The sequence below is a fragment of the Poecilia reticulata genome, chromosome 3 (genome assembly GCF_904066995.2).
Source record: "Poecilia reticulata chromosome 3, P_reticulata-male-v2, whole genome shotgun sequence".
Lineage (NCBI taxonomy): Eukaryota > Metazoa > Chordata > Actinopteri > Cyprinodontiformes > Poeciliidae > Poecilia > Poecilia reticulata.
This window is the reverse complement of record NC_088832.1, coordinates 16,577,640-16,600,076: the sequence shown is the minus strand read 5'-3', so window position 1 is coordinate 16,600,076 and position 22,437 is coordinate 16,577,640. Positions and strand designations below refer to the sequence as shown.

At 37.5% G+C, this 22,437-nt stretch overlaps 1 protein-coding gene across 9 annotated transcripts in view; it reads left to right on the top strand.

The window, feature by feature from the left end:
* tjp1a (tight junction protein 1a) overlaps positions 1 to 22,437 on the top strand; it is a 100,879-nt gene that overhangs the window by 4,445 nt on the left and 73,997 nt on the right. For all 9 annotated transcript variants that reach the window (XM_081605150.1, XM_008405193.3, XM_008405202.3 and 6 more), the window contains exon 2: positions 10,681 to 10,894. In XM_081605150.1, the coding sequence (XP_081461276.1) occupies positions 10,681 to 10,894 (214 nt within the window). The remainder of the gene's footprint in view (positions 1 to 10,680; positions 10,895 to 22,437) is intronic.

Genomic DNA, 22,437 nt, shown 5'->3' with positions numbered 1-22,437 from the left:
ACACATCCTCAGAAACTCCTCTGTCTTACCATCTCCACACAGTCTCCACAGTCCATCTCCAGGCGCGAGGGGTAATCTTACGCAAACTGACAACGCCTTGCTTTGTTTCGCTCAGCAGGAGTACAACTCCATGGATGGTGTTTAAATAATCATAATCTGTTTTTTTTCTTAAGAAGTATACACAAATGGTCTTCTATATGTCCTAAAGGGAAAAAAAATACTGCTTTTATCAATCTTTAAAGTTTGAACAAAGATACACATGTGATTGTATTTTGTTTTTGGCGTTTCTGTCCTTTAGAAACTCGCATGTTCTTACATTGGCAGAACGACTGTAATCTCCTCTCAGATGGTTTATGCCACTAAAGGGAACAGATTACACAGGGTTTATTGACTTGTGGCTCACCCTGTTACCCCCGCCCACCCTAGAGCATGCTGTGAGACAGAGTTATGTGTGGCTACCGATGCGTGTCTATGTGCATGCTAGTGAGGATGTGTGGGTGTCTATGCCAGAGGGGATATATGTGGGTTTGGCCTTTTAGTAAAGACTCTTTAGGTTCTACTGAGAAAACTATATGATTTGTTTGTGAAATATGAGCTCTGCTGAAAAACGTAAACTGGATCAATTAAAAATGTTAATAATGATTCCATTTTGTTCTTTTAATTGATTATTCTGTCATAAAAATTACATTTGTTGGGTTCATATTGTTTCTTTATATAATAGCATAAAATATAATTTACCCAACGGTGCCTTTTTTATTTTAATTTTTTTTACCAAATACTAGTACTGTGGACCACTGGCGTTCGCCATGGTTAAGGACTGCAGCCAACCTATCGAAGATTAGATAGGTTTTGAAAACTTATAACAGCCTATTTTAATTGTTCAAGCATCCAGTATGTATTAATATGCAGGGTATAAAATGTGTTTTCACTAGTGCAAAAGCTAACATCCATGTTCTTCCTCATCTCAAACTGCAAATGGCTGAAAATGAATGGGCCTCCTGGATTCACCTCTTTGCCGATGCTAGTCGATAGTGTGTCCATTTGGCATTGTGGCTAGGCATTTTAGCTTCCCAGGCTACATTTTCATTCAAAATTTCACAAATACTCTACAAAAAAATCTGAAAATATGTTAATTTTATGCAAATAATTTGCAATGCGTTCCACAGAATAATTTGTGAATATATAAATCCACATATTCTACACCGCAAGGAGGCAAGGGTCCAATGTATTGTGAAACACCCATACTGAAATGCTTTGTTGATATACCATGGCTTACTTCACTATTGTGGTGCAACAGTAAAAAGAAACCACCTGAAAAAAGGTGTGAATTCTTTGTACATATAATTAAGAAGAATAAAAAACACTTATTGAGGAAGCTTATGGGAACTTATTTGCAACATGCATCAACCAGTCTGATCAAAATATGGCTTACAGGCCAAATTTCTAACCCATTTGAAACAGGTTTTCATAGAGCTAAACTAAAAGGCATCTTGTAAACTGCACTTCAGTGTCTTAATAAAGTGCTATTTAAATCTGATTTTATTTCATTATCAAAAGTTTATTTTCTAAATTTAATCCTAACCTCCCACTGACTGAAAACTCAAGTTAATGGATGCACCTGACAATATTATTTTTATGCAAATGTGGTACGACACTGGAAAAAAAAACTGTGAAAAAATTCCCTGCCTGGTGGCATAACATTGTGCGAACCCTGTGTGGCACTTTTAACTATCACCATGGTACATTAATTAGCCCCACCAGGCTTGTAAAGCATGTAAATGACCCCCAGTAACCATTTTAGCTTTCTGTATGTTCAAAATGCCCTGTAAGCTGTTGCCGAATATCACCAAAAACTTCAATTCTGCCTAGTTGAATTATTATTTATAATTCTAATTATTATATTATGCATGGGGCTCCTCAAGCTCTTATTTGTCAAAATTATTAGCAGTTATTTATTTCTTTGGAGTGGGATTATTTAGATAGGACCACTGAAATTTTTGGGACTTGTTGTGGCATTTGAGGGAAAAGAAAACTATTAAAATACATGTTTGCAACTACTTCTGGATGTGAGTGTGCTCTTGCATCTCGATGCATGCAGATTAATACATCTGCATACTTTATAACTCATGTCAGACCAATGTAGGTAACTCTATATTTAGTTTATGGGTTACAAACAAAGTGGAACATCAGACACTAATCCGCTCACACAAACTATTATGCTTTTTAGTTTTAGTTCATAAATGAGGTAACTTCCTATTGTTGACTGTTGAAGGCATAACGTTTAGCATCCAAAGATTTTCTGCAGTCTACTTGAAGAGCTTCTTTGTAACAGTAATGATGATGACAACAGCAGGCCTTCAGACTCTGAAGTCAGAGTTGCAGCTGGAGGACTTTTGACTTCACAAATCTGTGGCTCATGCTTTCCTGGCCTCTTGTGACTCTTGACTGTCATGACGACTCAAAACACACACACAAAAAAAAAGCAAGATTCATCACTACCATCTGACAAAAAGAAGAACACAGAGGAAATTGACTGACAGAAGTCCCAGTCTTTGCTTTTCTTTAACTGTTCTTGACACTTTTTGATCGGTTTGTCAGCTTTAAGACTTTGCTAAGTTACACTAGTCACACTTTACTCTTTTCTCAAGTATGAGTGACAGGATTTTATCACTGAAACTGTTTGATGTGATTCTTTGACTCTATTTAAGTTTGAAATTAAAGACACACTGAGGAATAAAGTATATACAGTTATGTTAAGCAGACTGTAATGTTATGAAAAATGTATTCATTTTAATAAGTGAAGTACATTAAATATAACTTGCCAAGTAAAAATAAATGATATTGGTGGGATTTTTTAAGTGTTATTGTCATCAGCAGTCAAGAATATTGATTAACAACCAAAATTTGGTCAATAAAAATTTTCTAAATTGCATTTTGAAACAGAGTATAAACCAAGACTAGTGGGAACTTATGAAAACGCCTGTTTTAAACTTGAAATGTTTTGTTTCAAAGTCACGTTCATGTCCATTTGAGTTTCCCAGAAATGGACTGTATTTTTGTGTTAGTGTTTGCTGTCTGTCAGCTGTTGACCTCCCTGCTGCCCTCCTCTCTGCAGGGGTCAGGCAGCATTTGAGAGGCGACCGTTGTCGAGCCTTGTCCGATGCACGTCTATACACCTAATCTCGTCTGTCCATCTGTCAGGTCTGTCTGGTCTAAAGACAGCCCTGATCTATGCTCTGTTCTGCCAGGTGGCGTTTCAAAGTTCTCAGGAATAACAAGAATAATGTTTTATTGTTTTAATTTTCCTCAGAGTTTACAAAGGATGTTTTCAGCCAAGCATATCTGTCATTGTTTTATTCTTCTTTAGGGAGGCTCAGTGAGGTTATTGTGGTAGAGATGACTGAATCATGTGTGCACCTTTTGTCACCACTTGTCCCCTAAAGTTTGAGGAGACCCATGAGCGAAATGATGCATGTTAATCGGCATTGGTCAGGCATTACAAAGCAGTTTGCTCATCGTCTGAGCCATGAGCTGACAATGTCTCTCTGTCCTTTGTCTCTTTCCATTACAGTTGCTCTCATGTACTTTCACCCAATTCTATCCATCTGCTAAGAAGTAAAATACTTGGAGACAGCCTTTCTCGTGCATTTCTTTGTGCTTGGTTCATCTGTTTAGTTGCTACTTTGTTGTCTTCTTGATCCAACAAATTTTTCACATCCGTCTCGCTGAAGGTAAAAAAAAAATACTGAATGGCTAAAGGCTTTAAAGGGTCACTGTGCATAAATAGGAAACAAAAAAAAGTCAGGGAAGATGTTTTGGACGCATCACCTTTTCCAGGTGATTTAGAAAATCTAAACAAAAGCAAACCCAACTTTGGCATTAAAAAAAAAACAAAAAACAGATTAACATAAACTGTTGTAGTTGCTGAAGGTTTTGACAGGTCATCGAAGATTAGACTGTCCCTGGTGCATGTAGTCTCATGTGTTTCAAGAGTGTATGACTCATGAAGCTGTGTCATGATTTGAGGAGACACACCTGCGTTTTGTCTGCACTCATCACGGAGGACACACCTCATGTTTTTTTCAATTCCTGTTGGAAGTTATTTCATCAGCATATGGAGCATGTTTGTAGGTCACCATAATGTTAAGTACGTTTGTTCTCGATCTTATCAAAGTGTATGTTTTGACTCCAAACAAAGCTTTTATTGACAACTTTTTGTTTGAGTGCTGCCACAGATGACTCGTCCAACTCGGCATCACCAAGTGAGACAGATTTCACACGGAGACAGAAAATACTGTGAAAATACTAGATGAAGTTCCTGGAAAGAGCACCCAGGAGAATCAGCTCTGCAGCCTACACCAGAGGTGTTTGTGTGGAGCTTAGATTGCTGAGCTTCTGTGCTGCCGCTCTGTGAGTTTGTTCACGGTGCCAGCCATTCTGTAACTATTAATCTTTTCTTTTCTTTCTGTTCACTCATAGCTTTGTGCAAAGTTTGCTTTAATTGAAAATAGAAAATTAGGTGAGTAAAGAAAATGTTACCAGACAGTATTTGCATACTTTATATTTATTTAACAAAATAGAAACAAAACATTGTTGCCAGCGAAAGATGCAGTTAAGCTTTTTGTCGGTGTTGATGTTGCTGTGGACATTTTTTTATTTATTTCATGGATTAATACCCACTATGATGAAAGGTGTGCATGTGGTCTACAGTTATAATCTGCCATTTTACTAAATATAGCTACCATTTAGGAGGTAGAACTGCTTTAAGACTTTTATGAGAAAAAATTATTGCTGGTATTTACTAAGTTGGGTGTCATTTCTAAAGTTGAGTTCAGTCAATCAAGTTTATTCAAAGTTTTTTATCATAAAAACACTCAAATATAAAAAGTCATAAAAGCAACATACAGTCACCAATTGAGAAACCAGTAACAAACATTACATTTTGTCGAGTGCCATCATGAAAATCATCAATACACAAAGACAAAGTAAAACAAAGATTATCATTATGACACCTGACAAGTATTGCATCTTCTTCTTTATTGCATAGATTCAACAAAGAGTTGGAAACTCGGTCAAAGTCTTTGTAAGCAATAATTTTATTTAAATGGCTCACAAAGAACTTTGCCGAGAAAGTGCAAATATTTAAACACAGTTAAGCATGATTATAAAGCCATGTAAATTGTACAAGTAATTAAAAATAAGTACAGTGATGCTTATCTTTATAAAAGGTTTGCATGAAGAGTCTTCTCAGGTGCATTTTAAATGAGTCCAAATTCACAAAGGAACCCAAAACAAAGTCCAGGTGCAACAGCCTGAAAGATCAATCCCCTCAAGTTTTATCCATAGATTGTGATTTTAGGATTGCAGGGCTCAGCATGGAGTTGAGTAATTTAGTCCTTATCAACATGGTAGTATCAGACAGTTTCTTCAGATTGGTTATAATGCATGAAGTAAATGAGTGTTTTTCTGCTGTTGTAGCCAACCTGCTTCAATGATCAAGAGGTTTTCATAGATTGAATTCCACATTTGTTGGCTGTATCGAGTGGCCATGTGGGCCACTGTCAGATTTTCTCCTCCCAAACCAGTATGCTCATCATCACAGCATTGTCACCCACACAACTGTCTCAACAGCACAAGGTATTTTCTTTCATTCAAACCATTCTCTGTAAACCCACCAGCTGGTATTGTGTGACAATATTAATAAATGCTCCCACTAGCCTGTCTGCTATCACACAACCCTGCCACATTCAAATCCCCTTCTTTCCCCATTCTGGTTCTTGGCTCAAATCCCGACTAAACCCACTAAACCTGAACTGCTCCCATCACGCTGCCGAAAGAAAGGAGCTTTGTTTTGTGTTGTAATCAGATCTGACTATTTCCTTCAGCATAAATCTTTAACAGAGTGCTAAGCTGATGTTGCTTAGATATAGTTTCACCTCAACCGTTGATTAGCTCGCTACTGGTGAAGAATACAGGACTTTAAAGAAAAGGAATTTTTGTTCAATCAGCACTTTTTTTTTTTCATTGACTGTTTAGTAAGGTGTGACAGAATATTTAAAACAATGAACCGTCACAAGGATTATCAGTTGCGTGCTCAGCTATAGCAGCAGCACGTCTACTACTGACAGCAAAGCAGCAGTGAAAGCTTACTATCTGAGAGTAAGCCACTATGGCAGAAATTACCATGATTTCCGTTGGGACTATTAGTTATCTACACTACAGCTTAATAATTTGTTTGAAAGAAGTCAGGACTTGAGTCTTCAAAGTTGTCTTGTTGAGTCGTTTTTCGAAAAGGCTATTTGACCTTGTTATATGAGCAGGACAGCATGTATCTGTGGGTTATGTGTCATATTAATCACATTAGTGTTTCTAACCAAAAGGGTCTTGTAGCCCATAGGCGGCGTTATTCTTACATGTTCATCGTTTTCATCTTTTGTTATCGTTCTATTTCTAATCCAGATGATGTCTCACAAGGGTTTCTGGGATACATTCATGGGATTCTGAGATGAGGTTATATACATACACATACATGTATATAAAGCTCTGCTAGTGATCTCTTCTTGCACAGCAGGGTGAGATTCTCTATTTTGGGCTACAGGCTCATGTAATATTCATAAGTTTCACCTCTTACGTATTGAAGTTTGTGGCTAATGTCTCTTGTTACTACTTTATTTTTAGGCTGTAAAATGCTGCCATTGTCTGCCACTTGTATTGATGGGGGTCACATTGGGTGTGCTTTGTGAGCACACCCCCGCCTGCTTGTGGGTTTCTCCATATTTATCCAGAGGCAGTGAAAAGTGAAACTTACTTCTGTCTGCTGAGAAGCTCAGGCCGTGTCTAACTCACCGGCTCAATGTATCCTCGTGAAATCCTACAGCCCCGATGATAATAAATCATTCATAGGTCGGCAGCAAGTGAGACGTCATACTTTCGCTTGTGAATACTTTTAATGATGTTTGTTTCTTGTTTTTGTTGCCTCGCTGTACCAGAAAAAAACAAAAAAACAAAAACAAATTCAGCAGCCTTGCTTATTCAAACATATTGTGAACCACTGATATGTGTGAAAGCAGTTTTACTATACGAACGTTGTTTACTATCATAAACAAAGTACCAGTATTTTTGTGCTAGGTGCAGAAGTACTTGTCTTGACGCTCACATGTTGAGATGCTCTTTCTATAAAAACTCCCTGTGAGCAACTTGTGAACTCTTTAAAGAAAATAAGTGAATCTTTAAGAATGTAGTGATAAATAATTGAAGACTGATTGAAGTCGTTTTTATATAAACATTATTCAAAAAGCAACAAGACATTTGTTATAAACTACATTAAGTCTAATGCTTAACTTCAGCTTTAGGTTTAACTAAAACATTTACATACAAGCAAGAATTTGTGTAGAGGAAGAAGTTTAGAACTTTAAAATATTAAAATTTCAATCTAAAAATGTTTGCTTGTGATTTATGAGAGTGAACTACATAGTTTACTACAAGAGTGTCACAATCTTTTACTATCTCATCATTCAATTCTGATTTCTGGCGTCACAATTCAATTCAAAATATATTTTTTTAATACAAAATGATTATTCATAATAACATCTGTTTCAATCTTTGAGGTGCCTTTGCACACCTGTGATCGTAGGAAGTCCTGCGTACACACAAAATGGAGGCCAAGAGCAAGAGATTTGTTTCATTTTGTACTTTTTTTTCCTTTATTTTGGGACATTTTACGTTGATTCTGAACTGTAGTAAATAAGAATTATGATTCTTATTTTTATGGCACACCTCTAATGTCTAGCTGCAGCTGGCCACTGTGACATCAGGAATCCTCAAATTGCTCAGCAATAACATGAGGCGGCCGACCACCTGGAAATTGTGGCTTTGTTGTTTTCCTGACAGTTATGACTGCGATGCTCCAGGAAATGCCTCCGATACATCATTCTACTTCCTATTTCACCACCCACTTTCTTATGGCCATTGTAAATTATTGTAAATTTTAGCTTCTTGAAAAGGAAATAATCGCACTAATTATCATAATTATCACAAGATTATCCACTTAGGTGATTTTAACTTTGTTAGCCAGTTAGAATTCAGGTTGTGCTTTCCCTTCATCAAAGACTTACCAATATCGTATTGCATGATAAAAATATTAGAAAATCACAGCTCTGTAACACTTTATTAAACTTTAATTAAATAGCGTGAAAATAGATGTTCACACCCAGTCATTTCAAAATTAACAAGAGGGAAAGCAGCTCAAATATAAATGTAACATCTTTAGCTTTTTCTAATTTTAAGGGTAATGGTGTCACACATACTTGATATTACCGTTCTGAAGAATGAGACATGAAGGAAAATTGTTCTAAAAACAACTCTTTTGCATCTCATTTAAGAAGCATTTATAAGCATGTCGCATTGTTCACAATTTTACATATTTTGTTACAAATAATGAGCTTTTCTATGAAAACGCTTGAGTAACTAAAACATCTGAATGTGTTTCATGCCCCAGAGAGCTGGAGAAGCTGAACTTTTTTCTCTCTCTCTTTCTCCCTCTCTTTTCTCTTAAGGCTGTTTTTGTTGTCAGATCTAATACTGTCTAATTCTTTGATAAAACACTTGATTGATGACTTGTCATTATGATACCATTCACACTCTTTTTTTGAGATATGTTTGAAAAGCTGAGCTTCAGGGCTGCAGCTTGTTAATTTAATGTTGATACACCATCTGTAGTGCTACAGCAAAACAATATAAAATGAGTTTGAATTTTGAATAATGGTTTATTTACACTTAATTAATTTTTATTTTTTGTAAATGGCATGACCAAAGTCAGTACTCCAAAAGATTAACATTACTTCCAATCATAAAACTAATCTCAAGGCTTAAAAAATCAAGCTGAAATTATGAATAAGAAATTGTTATAAGTGTTTTGCTTGGTGAAAAAAAGGTTTAACTATCTACATAAACATGTTGGCCAATGTTAGCCTAAATCTGCTAGGATTATGAATAACTTTGGGCTTAACTGTAACTGTTCTGATGTCTACTTTGGTCTATAATTGTCTCCAGTCTTTTTCTCTCTTTAAGCGAAACTATAATTAATGCTTTAAAGGAGGGAATTTCATAGAAACAGAGCACAAAATAAATAACCCTGAGTTTAGCTACTTTTAGTTACATTGGGTCTTTTAATGCACACAAGAAGCAAATCAGGGTTTTTTGTGACTTCATAATGGAAGGCATACAAATGCTCCATACCTACTCTCCGTATGCAGGCTGCCCGCTGACATTCAGCCCAATTATTCACACTTCCTGAATGCAGCAGCAGCCAACAGGAGAAGACGGCCTTTAAAACAAATGAAGACATCAAGAAAAAACTAAACTAAACTAAAAAAAACTCATGCTATTTTAATCCTGTAGGCGTTCCTATGATTTCCATCAGATAGGCAGCAGTGCCTGTGAGCAGTGCACAGTATAAATTGCTCTTTGAGGAAGTCAGCTTTGTTGTATTGTAGTGGATGGGTTTATGTCATGTTGAAGAGTTCACAGGAGACAACAGAACAGTGCTGTATATTTTAAGACTGCTCAGAGGTACATTTTAGGCTCGCTCACAAAATCAAAGCAGGAGATCACTAACCACACTATTGTGCAGACTCCCTTTAGGCCTCTTTAACAGCCCTGACCTGTTGGGGGCAGGAGCACAAGAGGGTTGTTCTGAGTCATTTGCTGATGAGAGTCGGACCATTGTCTTCATAAAGTCTCAGGAAAAAATAAATAACCTTCCACCATGATCTCTACCTGTCTCACTTTCTCCATTTTGAAACCTTACTGGACATGAAATAAAATTAATTTAGCTCCTTTGGCCTTTTCACAAGTAATATTTAGGTGGGTGATAGATATCTAAGTCCTTGCTTGTGAAAACTGGTGGCAAATGTTCAAAACTTTGCTTTAATACTTTGATATTTCTAAAAGGTAGCTTTTAGAGAAAAAAAAGTTTTTTGCATATTTGTTAAAACCATCACTGTCATGACAGTATATCATGAGACAGATAATCTTGTACATGAGGTTGATTGACAGCACTAAGGTCCTCCTCCTGGTTCTGATTGGTTGCTTCTGAGGGAGCGGTGTATTTCTGCAGATGGCAGCAGAACCACAGGAAAGAGACAGAATAGCTCGATATTTTTCATAGATTACCTGTTTCATATAACACTGTCACAACATAGTGACAGTGTCAGGGGGGGTGGTTGATTGCGGTGAGGAGATGACGCTTAGGCCCAGGTTGTGACGGAAAATGATGAATTTAATGACAAAGAACTCAACAAGGAACAACAGGGAAACAGCACGAGGAAAAACTGGCAGCACGGAGACAGGTGACATCAATCGACAAGGACCCGACGAAGAACACAGACAACAGGGGAGACTAAATACACACGGGGCAATCACGGGAACGAGACACACCTGGGAGACAATCAACGGGGAAAGACGCAGAGACAGGACTAACAGGGAACAGGATCACACAGAAACTAGAAAATAAACACATAGAAACACGGATCATGACAGACAGTTTCAACAAATATGTATTATGATTATTTTTTATTTTGTAAAAGTTGCCTTCAACAGATTTAAATTATGTTTTTATCAATATTTTGGAAATACATGACCAGATTACTAGCGAGTATCTTTTTTTATGGCTTTTTGCAGGGTCACCCCACAAGAAGGAGATGCATCCCCCTCAGATGCTCCCGGGTCTTCTAGTGGACCAGTAGGTGCTACTGGTGGCGCCGGTGCTATAGCTTTGCCTGCCACCTCAACCCTCTCGTTGCCTCTGAGCCAAGCTAAACCTTCTCTGCGTCGCATCAAGGGTCGCATCCATCGCAGCAAGAGTCTGGACAGCATGGACCTGCTTGACTCTAACGTAAGGCTCAGTTATAAGGGCACATTCCGATAAACTATCACCTGGAACTGATGTTTATTTTCTGTATGCCTATACATATGTGCAACGGTGTGGAAATAGTTTCTGTTTGAGTGTTTATTTACAATTTAAATGAAGAGTGTCTTAGCCAATAAGAAATAATACCTTAAAGTCATGGATGTTACTCTGAGAACATTTACTGAATTAGATTTGCTGTGGTTTAAATGTTTTTTTTTAATATCCTAATAGTTTCATTTACATTTATCATTTCTACACGCCACTCCATTAATACAACTGCACACATTCACACAGGATAACCTCTAGTTATGTAATATTTCTGGGGGTTTTTTCAGATGAGTACAGTTTAACACATTCCATATTTCTGTCTATGACTGATTTATTCTCATGAAAAGTATTAATCTGATAAAATGATTAGGTAAGCTGCTTGGATCTGAAAACCCTGCCTAACTCCGGGATTGTCCATTGAGCTGAGAACTGCGTTTGGCCCACTGGTTAATTCATGCAAACTTGTGTGCTTGTGTTGCGTTCATGCATGCGTGTGTGTGTGTGTGTGTGTGTGTGTGTGTGTGTGTGTGCGTGTGTGTGTGTGTGTGTGTGTGTGTGTGTGTGTGTGTGTGTGTGTGTGTGTGTGTGTGTGTGTGTGTGTGTGTGTAGGTGTGCACGTGTGTGTGTGTGTGTTCTGTGTTAAATGTAGACTGTGTGGTGTTTGGGAAAGCCACCAGCGGTTTATGATGTAAAAGCATGCCAATCTATTGCTAATGCTTGCCTGGTGCCGCCTGGTTCTCCTGCCATCGCCACGGTACAAACAGATGAAAGTCTGCTTTCTGCACAGCTCTGCTAAATTCTCCTACCCCCTTTCTGCTTCCTTTATGCCTTGACCCTCTGCAGATGTCTCCTTTAATAAACGTTCACAGTGTAATGTCTCCTCATCCGCCCCCAACCTTCCTCTCCAGGTTGACAGTGTGCAGTGTGTGCTAGCATTTGAGTCCATGCACGCTCAGAGTGGGTGTTTGGTCGATTAGATGTCCTTAATTGGAAGTTGCCTGGTGAGTCTGTTGTAACGAGTCACTGTTTGTTCATCAACCTGTCTGTTGTTTGAACTGGAAGAGGACTAGTTTATGATGGTGTGTGTGAGGTAGGGAAGGGTTTTCAATTTAATCCATTATTAATTGGGAAGGAGGGTTTGGAGGTGGGCAGAGGAAGTCACAAGAGCCAGCGACAGGCTCAGGAAGTTTTTGCAACAGATAGATAGATGCACACACTGATTTTATCAGTTTGACTGACTGGTGGCAGGGTGTTTCTTTCAGTTTTAATTCTGAAAGTGAGGCAAAAAAAAATCTAATATATTTTTTACGACAACCTGAATGCGCTGATGCGTAATATTTGGCTGTGAGCCGTCTTTCTGAATTGAGATCTTCTTACCTTGCAGACAGCAGTGAAGCATGAGCAGATGGGCTGTGGGTAAGCGCTACAGGCAGCTAAACTAGATTTTTAATGTTTTGTCATCTTCAGAAAGAAGAACTTGAAGCAATAATGAGAAACTTGTATACAGAGTAAATGTGGTGCTGTCTCAAAGTGATGTGATAATTTTATTTTAAGGAAATTGTACTTTCTAATGCCTCATGTCATCTCATATCCATCCATTATATTTGATTGAAGGTATTTCTGATCCTTTTTGAGTTAACATTTTAATATGCTTTGAAATTCGTTTTCATGTGTTGATCCTCCAACGCATGACTGCATGTCAGGGTAAAAGCTGCTGCATTTTGGGGTCCGTCCCAGACAAAAATCTAATATTATTTTCATGTACGTGCCAATATGTTCAATTTAATTACTGTCTTTTGATTGAGATGTAATACACAAAATGAAACCATTGTCATACCAATGTCAAAAACATGTACAACAAGCTAGTGTGATGTATATTTAGTATAAGTCTGCATTATGTGTCCAGCTCTACCTCGGCTTCTCAGTCGTTTTTTTTAATCAAACTGCTTTCTGTGTTTTCTCTTAACACCTATAGTAATATTTATATTTTTAAAAATGGATGAATCACAGCTCAAGTGAGACGCTGTAGATAAAATCTTTCTTTGTGAAAGAATTATTGGGAAACCTCTGGTTGTGTGTTTGGATTTGTCACCATCCGCTGTGTCAGTTTTACCAATTTAACTCTCCAATGACAAATATCAATTCATGCAGTGGGACTTCTGCTGTGACAGATGTATCATTATAGTTCTTTTGTTCCTGTCTTTATTTCTTTCTCAGCTGTCTGCTGCTGACAGTGGATATGGATAATGTCTCACTAAAACTCACACACAAGGAAGGCACAGTGTAGAGAAACGATAACCCTCATGAAATGGATAATTAACTCCAGCGATTGCTTATCTGTTCAGTTATATTTACATAATAGACGTTATATTAATCTCATTACATAAAATATATCACCCTCTGTCTATCTGAAAGATAAATGTTCTTTTTCAGTGTAAATTACTCACTTTACAAAGGACAGGTAGGAACCTTTAGATTTTACTCAATCAATTTATTATTCTTTGTGTAAAGTAAACTTGAGATTTTTTGCTGATAATTTAAAATGTCTAAATCCTTCTTTTACGTTTAAGGAAACATTTAAAAGATTTCAGAAAAGGTATTCAGACAGAGGGGGAGGAAACATAACCCTACTATTATCCTAAGGTTTCACTGTGTCAACTTTCAGTGAATTGGACTGGGTCCCTTAGGCAGAACTCCTGAATGCCCCATTGTTAAGTTCTTTAGAGAAAGAGTCTCTAACATTTGTTGGAGAAACACCTAAAAAAAGAAATCTGTCTAGGGTTGTGGGGTGGTTAATCAGTCAGCAAATATTACATTCTGAACAGATCATTGTGTTTGCTGCTTTAGGCATCAGTGACAAAAAGATTTGTCCAGAGTCAAACTCTAAAAGTCAGATTTTACCACCAAAGAGCAAGGAGAGCACACAGATATATATCCCTAAGACATACATAATAAACAGCTACACTTCAATTTCTCTTAACATGTTTTGGCTAGGGCTGCACAGTGGCGCAGTTGGTAGAACTGTTGCCTTGCAGCAAGAAGGTTCTGGGTTCGATTCCCAGCCCCGGTCTTTCTGCATGGAGTTTGTATGTTCTCCCTGTGCATGCGTGGGTTTTCTCCGGGTACTCCGGTTTCCTCCCACAGTCAGGTTAATTGGCCTCTCCAAATTGCCCCTAGGTGTGAGTGTGTGCATGGTTGTATGTCTCTGTGTTGCCCTGCGACAGACTGGCGACCTGTCCAGGGTGAACCCCGCCTCTCACCCGGAACGTTAGCTGGAGATAGGCACCAGCAACCCTCCCGACCCCATTAAGGGACAAGGGTGCAAGAAAATGGATGGATGTTTTGGCTACTAAATAATTGGTTCTCAGTGTATGCGTCTTTTTTTTTAGTGCATCATTCAGTCAAGGTCGCAAACATTCAAACACTGATTTAAAGTCTGTGGATCCTCTATCAAGGCTACAGATGCAGAGTAAAGAAAGGACGCCAGTGTCCGTTTCGTCTTACTGTTCCCTCACTCTGTGCATCAGTATCAGCTGCTCAAGGCATGTTGCATAAATACATTAGCAGCCACTCTCTTTGCCTGCTGTGCACTATCACAGCATGTCCACAAGTGGAACTTTGAAGCATTAATAATAAATGAAAGGAACAATGTCCCATAGAATGTCTCCCTCCCCTTTAACTTGCAGCTATATTTTTAATGGAAAAACAAAACAAAAAAAATCTTAAAAGGAAAGTTCATCTGAAAACTGTGTTTAAGTTTCTGTGACTTACAATGATTCAATTTAGGTTGAGCTCCTGAAATTGTCCTGTACTCTAAAGTAATTCACAGTGAAGAGAAACATAATTTATTATGCTTAGTTGCAACAATGTGTGAGATTGTTGTCTTTACCTGATTGATTGTCTCTGCTTTATGCTTTCTCTTCAACTTTATCTCTCAGCTTGTCAGAATAGGTCAACATAAACATATATATTTGTTTTGTTGAGTATATTTTATTTATCATTTTAGATTTCCATTATGGACTAAACACCTCATATGAACTTGAAATGCTGGTTAAAGAGACTGAACTATTTATGCATACATGCTAGGAGTAGGGGGCTGCAGAGTGGCACAGTTGGTAGAGCTGTTGCCTTGCAGCTAGAAGGTTCTGGGTTTGATTCCCGGCCCGGGCCCTTCTGCATGGAGCTTGCATGTTCATTTGCGGGTACTCCGGTTTCCTCCCACAGTCCAAAAACATGACTGTCAGGTTAATTGTCCAAATTGTTGTGTGTCTCTGTGTTGCTCTGCGACAGACTGGCGACCTGTCCAGGGTGTATCCCGCCTCTCGTCCGGAACGTTGGCTCGAGATAGGCACCAGCACCCCTCCCGACCCCACTAAGGGATAACGGTGTAAAGAAAATGGATGGATGGATGGATGGATGGATGGATGGATGGATGGATGCTAGGAGTAAATTCTGCTATTCATAAGAAGAAAAGTGGCAAATACAAAAAAATTGTTGCGAGACACATCAACTTAATCTCGGTTATAGCCATCTTAAAAACAATCCGCATCCATTTTATGGTTTATTTTCTGTGATGTAAACAAATTTACATAATTTTTTTTACAGTGAATGCAGTTAAACAGGACTTAGCCTCCACACTTCCTTGTACTCCTGGAATAATCCTACACTTTAACACATGAGTCAAATAAAACCAGATCCCTACCAGCAATATTTATTTATCTCATCTTTATACATGAGTGATGTATATAGTAGCAAAGTCATATTTAAGCAGAAACATGGTTTCAAAAGCACACATAGATTTCAGTCATACGTGACCTGCTCCAAGGTGTGTCAAACTTCCTGATCTGCTGCCTCGGTGGTCACGCACCAGTGATTGCCTCCCCTTAAAACACTACTGACATCAAAAGTAAGAGATATTACAGTGATAAATGTTAGGTAAGACATGTAAAGGTTGAATGACTGATGACAGAATGGTTTGACAGCACGGCGCAGGGCGTTCCGATTAGATTAATATATTTTCAACGAATTGACAGGAGTGTCCGCAACCACCCTATAACTCATTCTGTCCATCCCATGTTTTCCAGCCGCAAAGCCATTAAATTGGATTCCACACACAAGTTGTTCATCTTAGTTGCATTAAAGCAGGTTGGTGAAAGTGAGGTCAATGGTTACGTATGGGTGGCTGTGCTTTGGCCTTCTGTGTGCCTGCTGCAACAACGTATTTATTTTATTGGAATCCATAGTTGTATTGGACTTTATAGAGCATCTTGCTTATTATTACTATGATTATTATGAGAAATAAAAACTGATATCAGTCAAACTCTGTTGGGTCTACTCAGCTGCTAATGCTTCATCAAAACCAATGAAAACATACACTGCTCAAAAAAATAAAGGGAACACTTTAACATTTAAGTGAACACTGAAGTGTTCCCTTTATTTTTTTTGAGCAGTATACATTTGTCAGGGTCTTAAGCAGCTAGAGAAAGCATTAAAACCACTGATCTGTATTCACTGAAGGGACAAGTGCTATTTCATCACCTTACAAAAGCATTTATACTACTTGCATATTTTGTCATTTTCAACTACAAACTTTAAGACCATTAAAATGAAATAATAAAAAAATGCTGTGTGTAATTGTAGCAGCATTTTATGGTTTATTTTCTGTGATGTAAACAAATTTACATTTTTTATTTTTTTTTACAGTGAATGCAGTTAAACAGGACTTAGCCTCCACACTTCCTTGTACCCCTGGAATAATGCTACACTTATTCCAGGGGTATAAGTGTAGCATATACACTTATACCCCTTAAGGATAATGCTCAACTTAACCCAGTCAGACTGGATAGAGAGGATTCATGAACACCAATTGTCAATTTCTGTTTAATATTCTTTTATCTAAACTTTGTTTCTTGGATTTTATGATGTTGTGTGTTCAGTAACATTCAACAATAAACCTCTGAGGTGTTCTCAGACCATCTGTATTGAGAGAATAAAGCATACATGAACTTTACTTACTAATTAGGTGAAGTCTAAAGACAAGAGGATACAAGTGTAGCATTGTTGGGGATTTTATGTCTCCTAATACGTTTTCACAATGTGTTCTACTTTGTGTTGGCCTACCTTCTAAAATCTCAATGAAACACAATAAATGTGGTTGTAATGGGAAAACATCTGAAATTTGTACTGTATTGTGCCCCATGCATTCATTTGCTTGATGTAACTTGGTAATTTTTTTGTTGACTAGTTCTACCAAATATAAAAACAAGAAACATTCTTTCTTCTTTCACAATTTCATTTAATGTGGTATTTGACCAGATAAATAAAAAATTACAAAAACTGACGTTTTACTTCAAAGTTTTCAAACCTTGTAGCGTAGAAGTAGAGCCTCTCGTGGTTCATAACCTCTGTCACCTTTTGTCAGGCTTTGACTACATTTCATCCAGCCTGACGGGCGATCTGTCATCCACAGACATGAAGTGTTCAGTAAGCAGGACTCTTGCTCACTATTCTAATCCCTTTGTGGATCTAACTCATGCTATTGACAGAGTGACATTTTCATCAGGATTTCAGTGTGTCTCAGGATAGAGAACCCTTGCTGCCCTCCATCAGTCAGTGTTTTTGCACCTAAAAGCTGCCAAAACAATCCTGATCCAGCAGGGCATGGACACAGGACCTCTGGGAGTGTACCCTAAAGTCTGACACCACAATATTGACAGCTGAGCTTTTGGGTCCTGAGCTGAAGGACAGAGTCTGTTCCTCAGCAGTTTTTGCTGTGTTGACGTGTGCGTTATACCATCATGGAGAACATTGCTGTCACCAGGGAGTGCTGCTGGGGGTTTCCGTCACATGGTTGATCATAGCTCAGCTTCACTTGTGTGGTTCTTTGTGGGATTCCTCATTATGGGTACAATTTTGTTTTATTTTAACTTAATCAAGGTTTCAGTCAGCTGAAGCACAGAATATCTATTCCTCTGAGAGTTTCCATACCGGTTAATGTGCCACTAGTGTCACATAAAGCATAATTGTAGCATAATTCATATTTTCATATTTAAAAGTACAAGTCTGAATTGTAAAATAACAATTTCTCAAAACAAAGAGGAAGAAAAAATCTCTTACCAGCTTCTGCCAACAAAATTTACAAGATATTTTGTGTTTAGTTCATTGACTGAGTCAGACAGTTTACACCTAAAGATATTCTTCTCTGGGGTACAGAATGGGTACTAAATGGTATTGCTGGACATTCCCACATTGTTTATTGTTCCATAAAATTGTTTGAACAGATGAATATGTCACTTTATGGAAAATATACCCTTGGATAGCAACATTTATGGAGACCAGCACTTCTTGCTCTAACATCTGTGATGCTTTCTTTTTTTCCCCATATCACATTTATACAACTGCATGTGCTAACATGTTTACCTGTCTCTGTAAAGTCTGCAGAAATATATTATTTTAATTCAGTGTAACAGATGTCCTTTCAGATTGTTTCCCCCCTTGAAGAAGAGCTTGGTAGAATGCAAATGTTTTGAAGAAATACTTAAATAATTCTCAAATTTTGATCACATACTTCTTACACAGACTGCCTGTGGCAAGTGCTTTTCATGTCACGACAGTTTATAATGTATTGTGAGCAAAATTTGATGTAAGAAACACATAACACTTTTATCTGCAAAATTTATTAACTTTTGCATTTACTAGTGTTTTGATATGATGCAAAAAAAATTGCAGAATCAAATTGCAAAACATTTAAATACAAATAAAATTAGAAATCTGCAAAATCATTTAGGTAAAATTGACAATTAAGACTTTTAGGCCCTTATTTCTAGTCAGCCTAATCTATCAAAATTAGCATAACAATCCACTTACGTGTGTGTTCAGCATTGCAATGATGCTATTTTTACATGTCTGAAAGGTCTTCCCTGACATCTGGGACATTCCTAATTGCATTTGCCATTACTCGGCAGCAAATATCGGGGCCGTACCTTCAGACTACAGGTTTCATTTTGGTCACTGTGATTCATTATGTTTTTAAAGATGTGGAGCCCTCTGCATAACGACATGCTCTCTGGCCTTCAAGTTACATCATCCTGTGGCAGTATGCATTTATAATGTCAGGCAGGAAGGGCGGGCAAGATCAATGTTGACTCTATAGATAGATGAAGCGATGATCTACGGCTTCCTCAGCAGTAGCGTGAAAGCGAGAGGGCCATATTTAACGCGGGGTCATATGGAGCTGTTCACATTAGATTAAATGAATCAATCACTCTTGGTTTGTCGGCCGTGCATGTGTGTCCCGTGTGTGTGTGTGAGACATCTTTGGTAAAGTGTCTTAAGGGATGCCTGTCTGCATACATCACCAGAAGTGTCCTCATATTAGTATGTCCGGCAGTCTGCCGTCCTCTGTGTGATATTGATTGGTCACAGAAGAGTGTTGCTGGTCAGCGTTTCTCAAATGGACACAGAAGAAGACGCAGGGTGAAGGCGAGAAGGCAAAGGGGGAATTACCAGAGGACATGAGCAGATAAGATGAGAGGAGAAAGTGACTGAGAAGGGCATGATGGCAAAAGAAAAATCAAATTGATGAGAGTATTGGATAGAAATCAAGAAAATCTTTCTCTTTTGTTCCCGTCCTCATATAGATTTCATGTGTCACAGCTGGTTGGAGCTCAACTATAGCTCTCAGTTTAACCTCTGTGAAGATGTCTGTGCGCTTTGTATTAATATTAGTGTTTGCTCACCATTATGACCATCAATACAGAATAAATTATTCTAAAAATGAGCAATATTGGATCAATGGAATTCATTTTATTTATAATTCAGATGAGTTGGTTGCTTTAAGAAAGCTTTAAGTTTGACTTATTTTAGTTTTCTTTTTTATTTTGCTACATGTTGTGATACCTTTGTTACTCTGATGTTTTCTTCATCATTTTTGTTTTGCTTATTTTAACATCAAGAACAGACTGGAACATGTTTTGTTTTTTATATCCACCAGAAAACTCCATAGAGTTTTCTTGAATCTGACAGCAGAAAATATCCCCAGAGGAAGAGAGTAAAAGGTCAGATCAAGATTATGTTTGTCATTTTATTGTGTGCTTAATAGCATACAACAAAACAAAAATATAGTGTTTTGCTGGAATATATATTACTTTTAATGTCAAAAAATATTAAATAAGCACCAGAAAATATAAATAGATCAAGCCAGAAAAATACCGTATAATATATGTAAAGAAAATCATTCTGCATTTATCTTCCTGGTTAGAAGATGAGGATAGTTTCCGGATTGCTTTAGACCCCCAACTATTCTTTGCAGGATCCTTGCAGGTAAAGTATCGCTTTGAGGACAACATATTCTCCAACACAGCTCTGTACAATATTTAGTTTGATTCGGTTTTCTCAGGAAGTTCACTCTGTACTGAAATCCCAATGTTCTTCAACCAGATAAAATCCAGAGATGTGCAATCCCAGGAGTCTAACGCTATCGAGTCTCTCTAATGCACCGTGTTTATGCTCGGTAAAGGTGCGCATGAGTCATGATGATTGATGCTCAAGATCTCCTTTACTTTATTGTTGTTAAGCCCCAAGGGGTTGGTGCTCTGAATTTGTCTTTTAGCAGTTTAACTTTGTCTCTTTTTTTAATAATTATTCTCATAAATGAGCCCTGCTGTGGTGGTATCATCTGCAAATGTAATACTGAAGTCTTTTTCATGTCCAGACTCACAGTTGTGTGTCAACAGAGTGAAGAGCGGTGAACTAATCCAATGACATTGAGGGGTCTTAGAATTGGAGATGGTTCTTTTGTCAGCGTGGCATTATTCGAGTTAAACATATTGTGCAAGGAAAAGTCTAGAACATATTGTAAAGGCATGTTAGATGAATCATTTTTCAAGTATTTTTTTCTCTTTCTCTAAATCTTAACCAGATCATATTACAGTCTGGAGTTAACAAAACCATTTTGAGTCGTTTTGTTTTTACCATGTTGCATTTTTGATTGTTTGTGCTCCTTGAATGGAAACCCTGATTCCTGCATATTTCAGTATGACACCTACCGAAATATGACCTTTTTTTTTCAGAATATAAAATGACAACAGCTGGGTTAATTTATCAGTTTGACGTTCGCCTCATTTCATGTGAGCTCAGAAGATGAAGCAACCACATCTAACAAGACAGGCTGGATCCTTAGCAGCCCTTTTTCTCTGTTTCTATGGCAACAAAAAGACTTTACTCCCAGTGAGGAAGATTGGGTGGTAATGCAACATATAGATTAATGTAATGTGAATGGTCAGGTTTATGTTGAGGGGGCAAAAAGGTTAAAAACCCATACTGTCATGTAAATCTTTGTTTTATTTTAGTGACTCAGTGGAGGATAAATCTCCAGCTCTCTGCTGATTCTCTACAAAAGAGTTTTTTTCTGGTTCCCTCCAATAAAAAGGGAAGGCAGTGCAATGCTTTCTCCAGAGAGCATCGCATTAAAAAGAGCAGCAGTATTTTTTTTTACTTATACCAAAAAGATTGTGAGCATTTTTACTGAGCCCTAAGACTTGTAATAATAGATAAGGCAAACTGCATACCTTTAATATTGTAAGATGTTATTTTAGATGATAAATCTAAATTGTTCACTTGGGAAAAAATTTTGAACATATTGTTCTTAAAATTGTTTGTGGCAGCACTTAATTTCCATTAGTAGAAAGAAAATTTATTTGGAAGCTCAGAAATAACCTAGAACTTACCATGGCATGACGAACATGAACTAAAAATGATGATAAAAACGTGCTTATCAACAATGAAGCACATTTTACATCGCCATGGACTCAGAGACTGAAAGAAATAATAAGCCCTTGCAACAATAGTGACATCTTCAAGTTTGACAAAATTTTTTGCAGTTGCTCGTCTGGAAAAACCAAATAACTTTAAGAGAAACAACAACGATTTGGCTTTTTGGCCTCCATGACAAGAAGAATGTTTGAGGTATTTGGGGTGAAGTCTTCAAAACTAACAACATTGTACCAGCTTGATAACTGTACAATAAAGTAGAAAAAAGAAAACGAAGAAATTAGAGATAGTTAAAACTTAAGTACAATTTCTACTGACAGTTCTAAGTTCTTTTGATTCTCAGAAGAACTGGTTACATAACCCATAATTGAAGTAACACAGACAAAAGGGGATGACAAATTACATAAGGAGAAACAATGTACAAATGAACCAAAGCTAAAGAGAGCATAATGAAAAAATACATAAAGATATGAGAATGTTTGTATAAAGAATAACAAACTGTTTAAAGAAAAAAGGCATTAAAAAACAATTTCATCCATGTGTTGTTCTATTTAGCTTAATTTCCTGAAACGACAAAGTGTCTTTGTCGTTTCAGTGGAAGCATAGGTCTCCCTGTCTGCATGTGTGCTGAACTCTCTGCAGTGTCAGTCACCTCTGTCCTGGGCAAACACAAGGAGAGCTTTCCATCTCTAACCTTTTCCACCATCCTG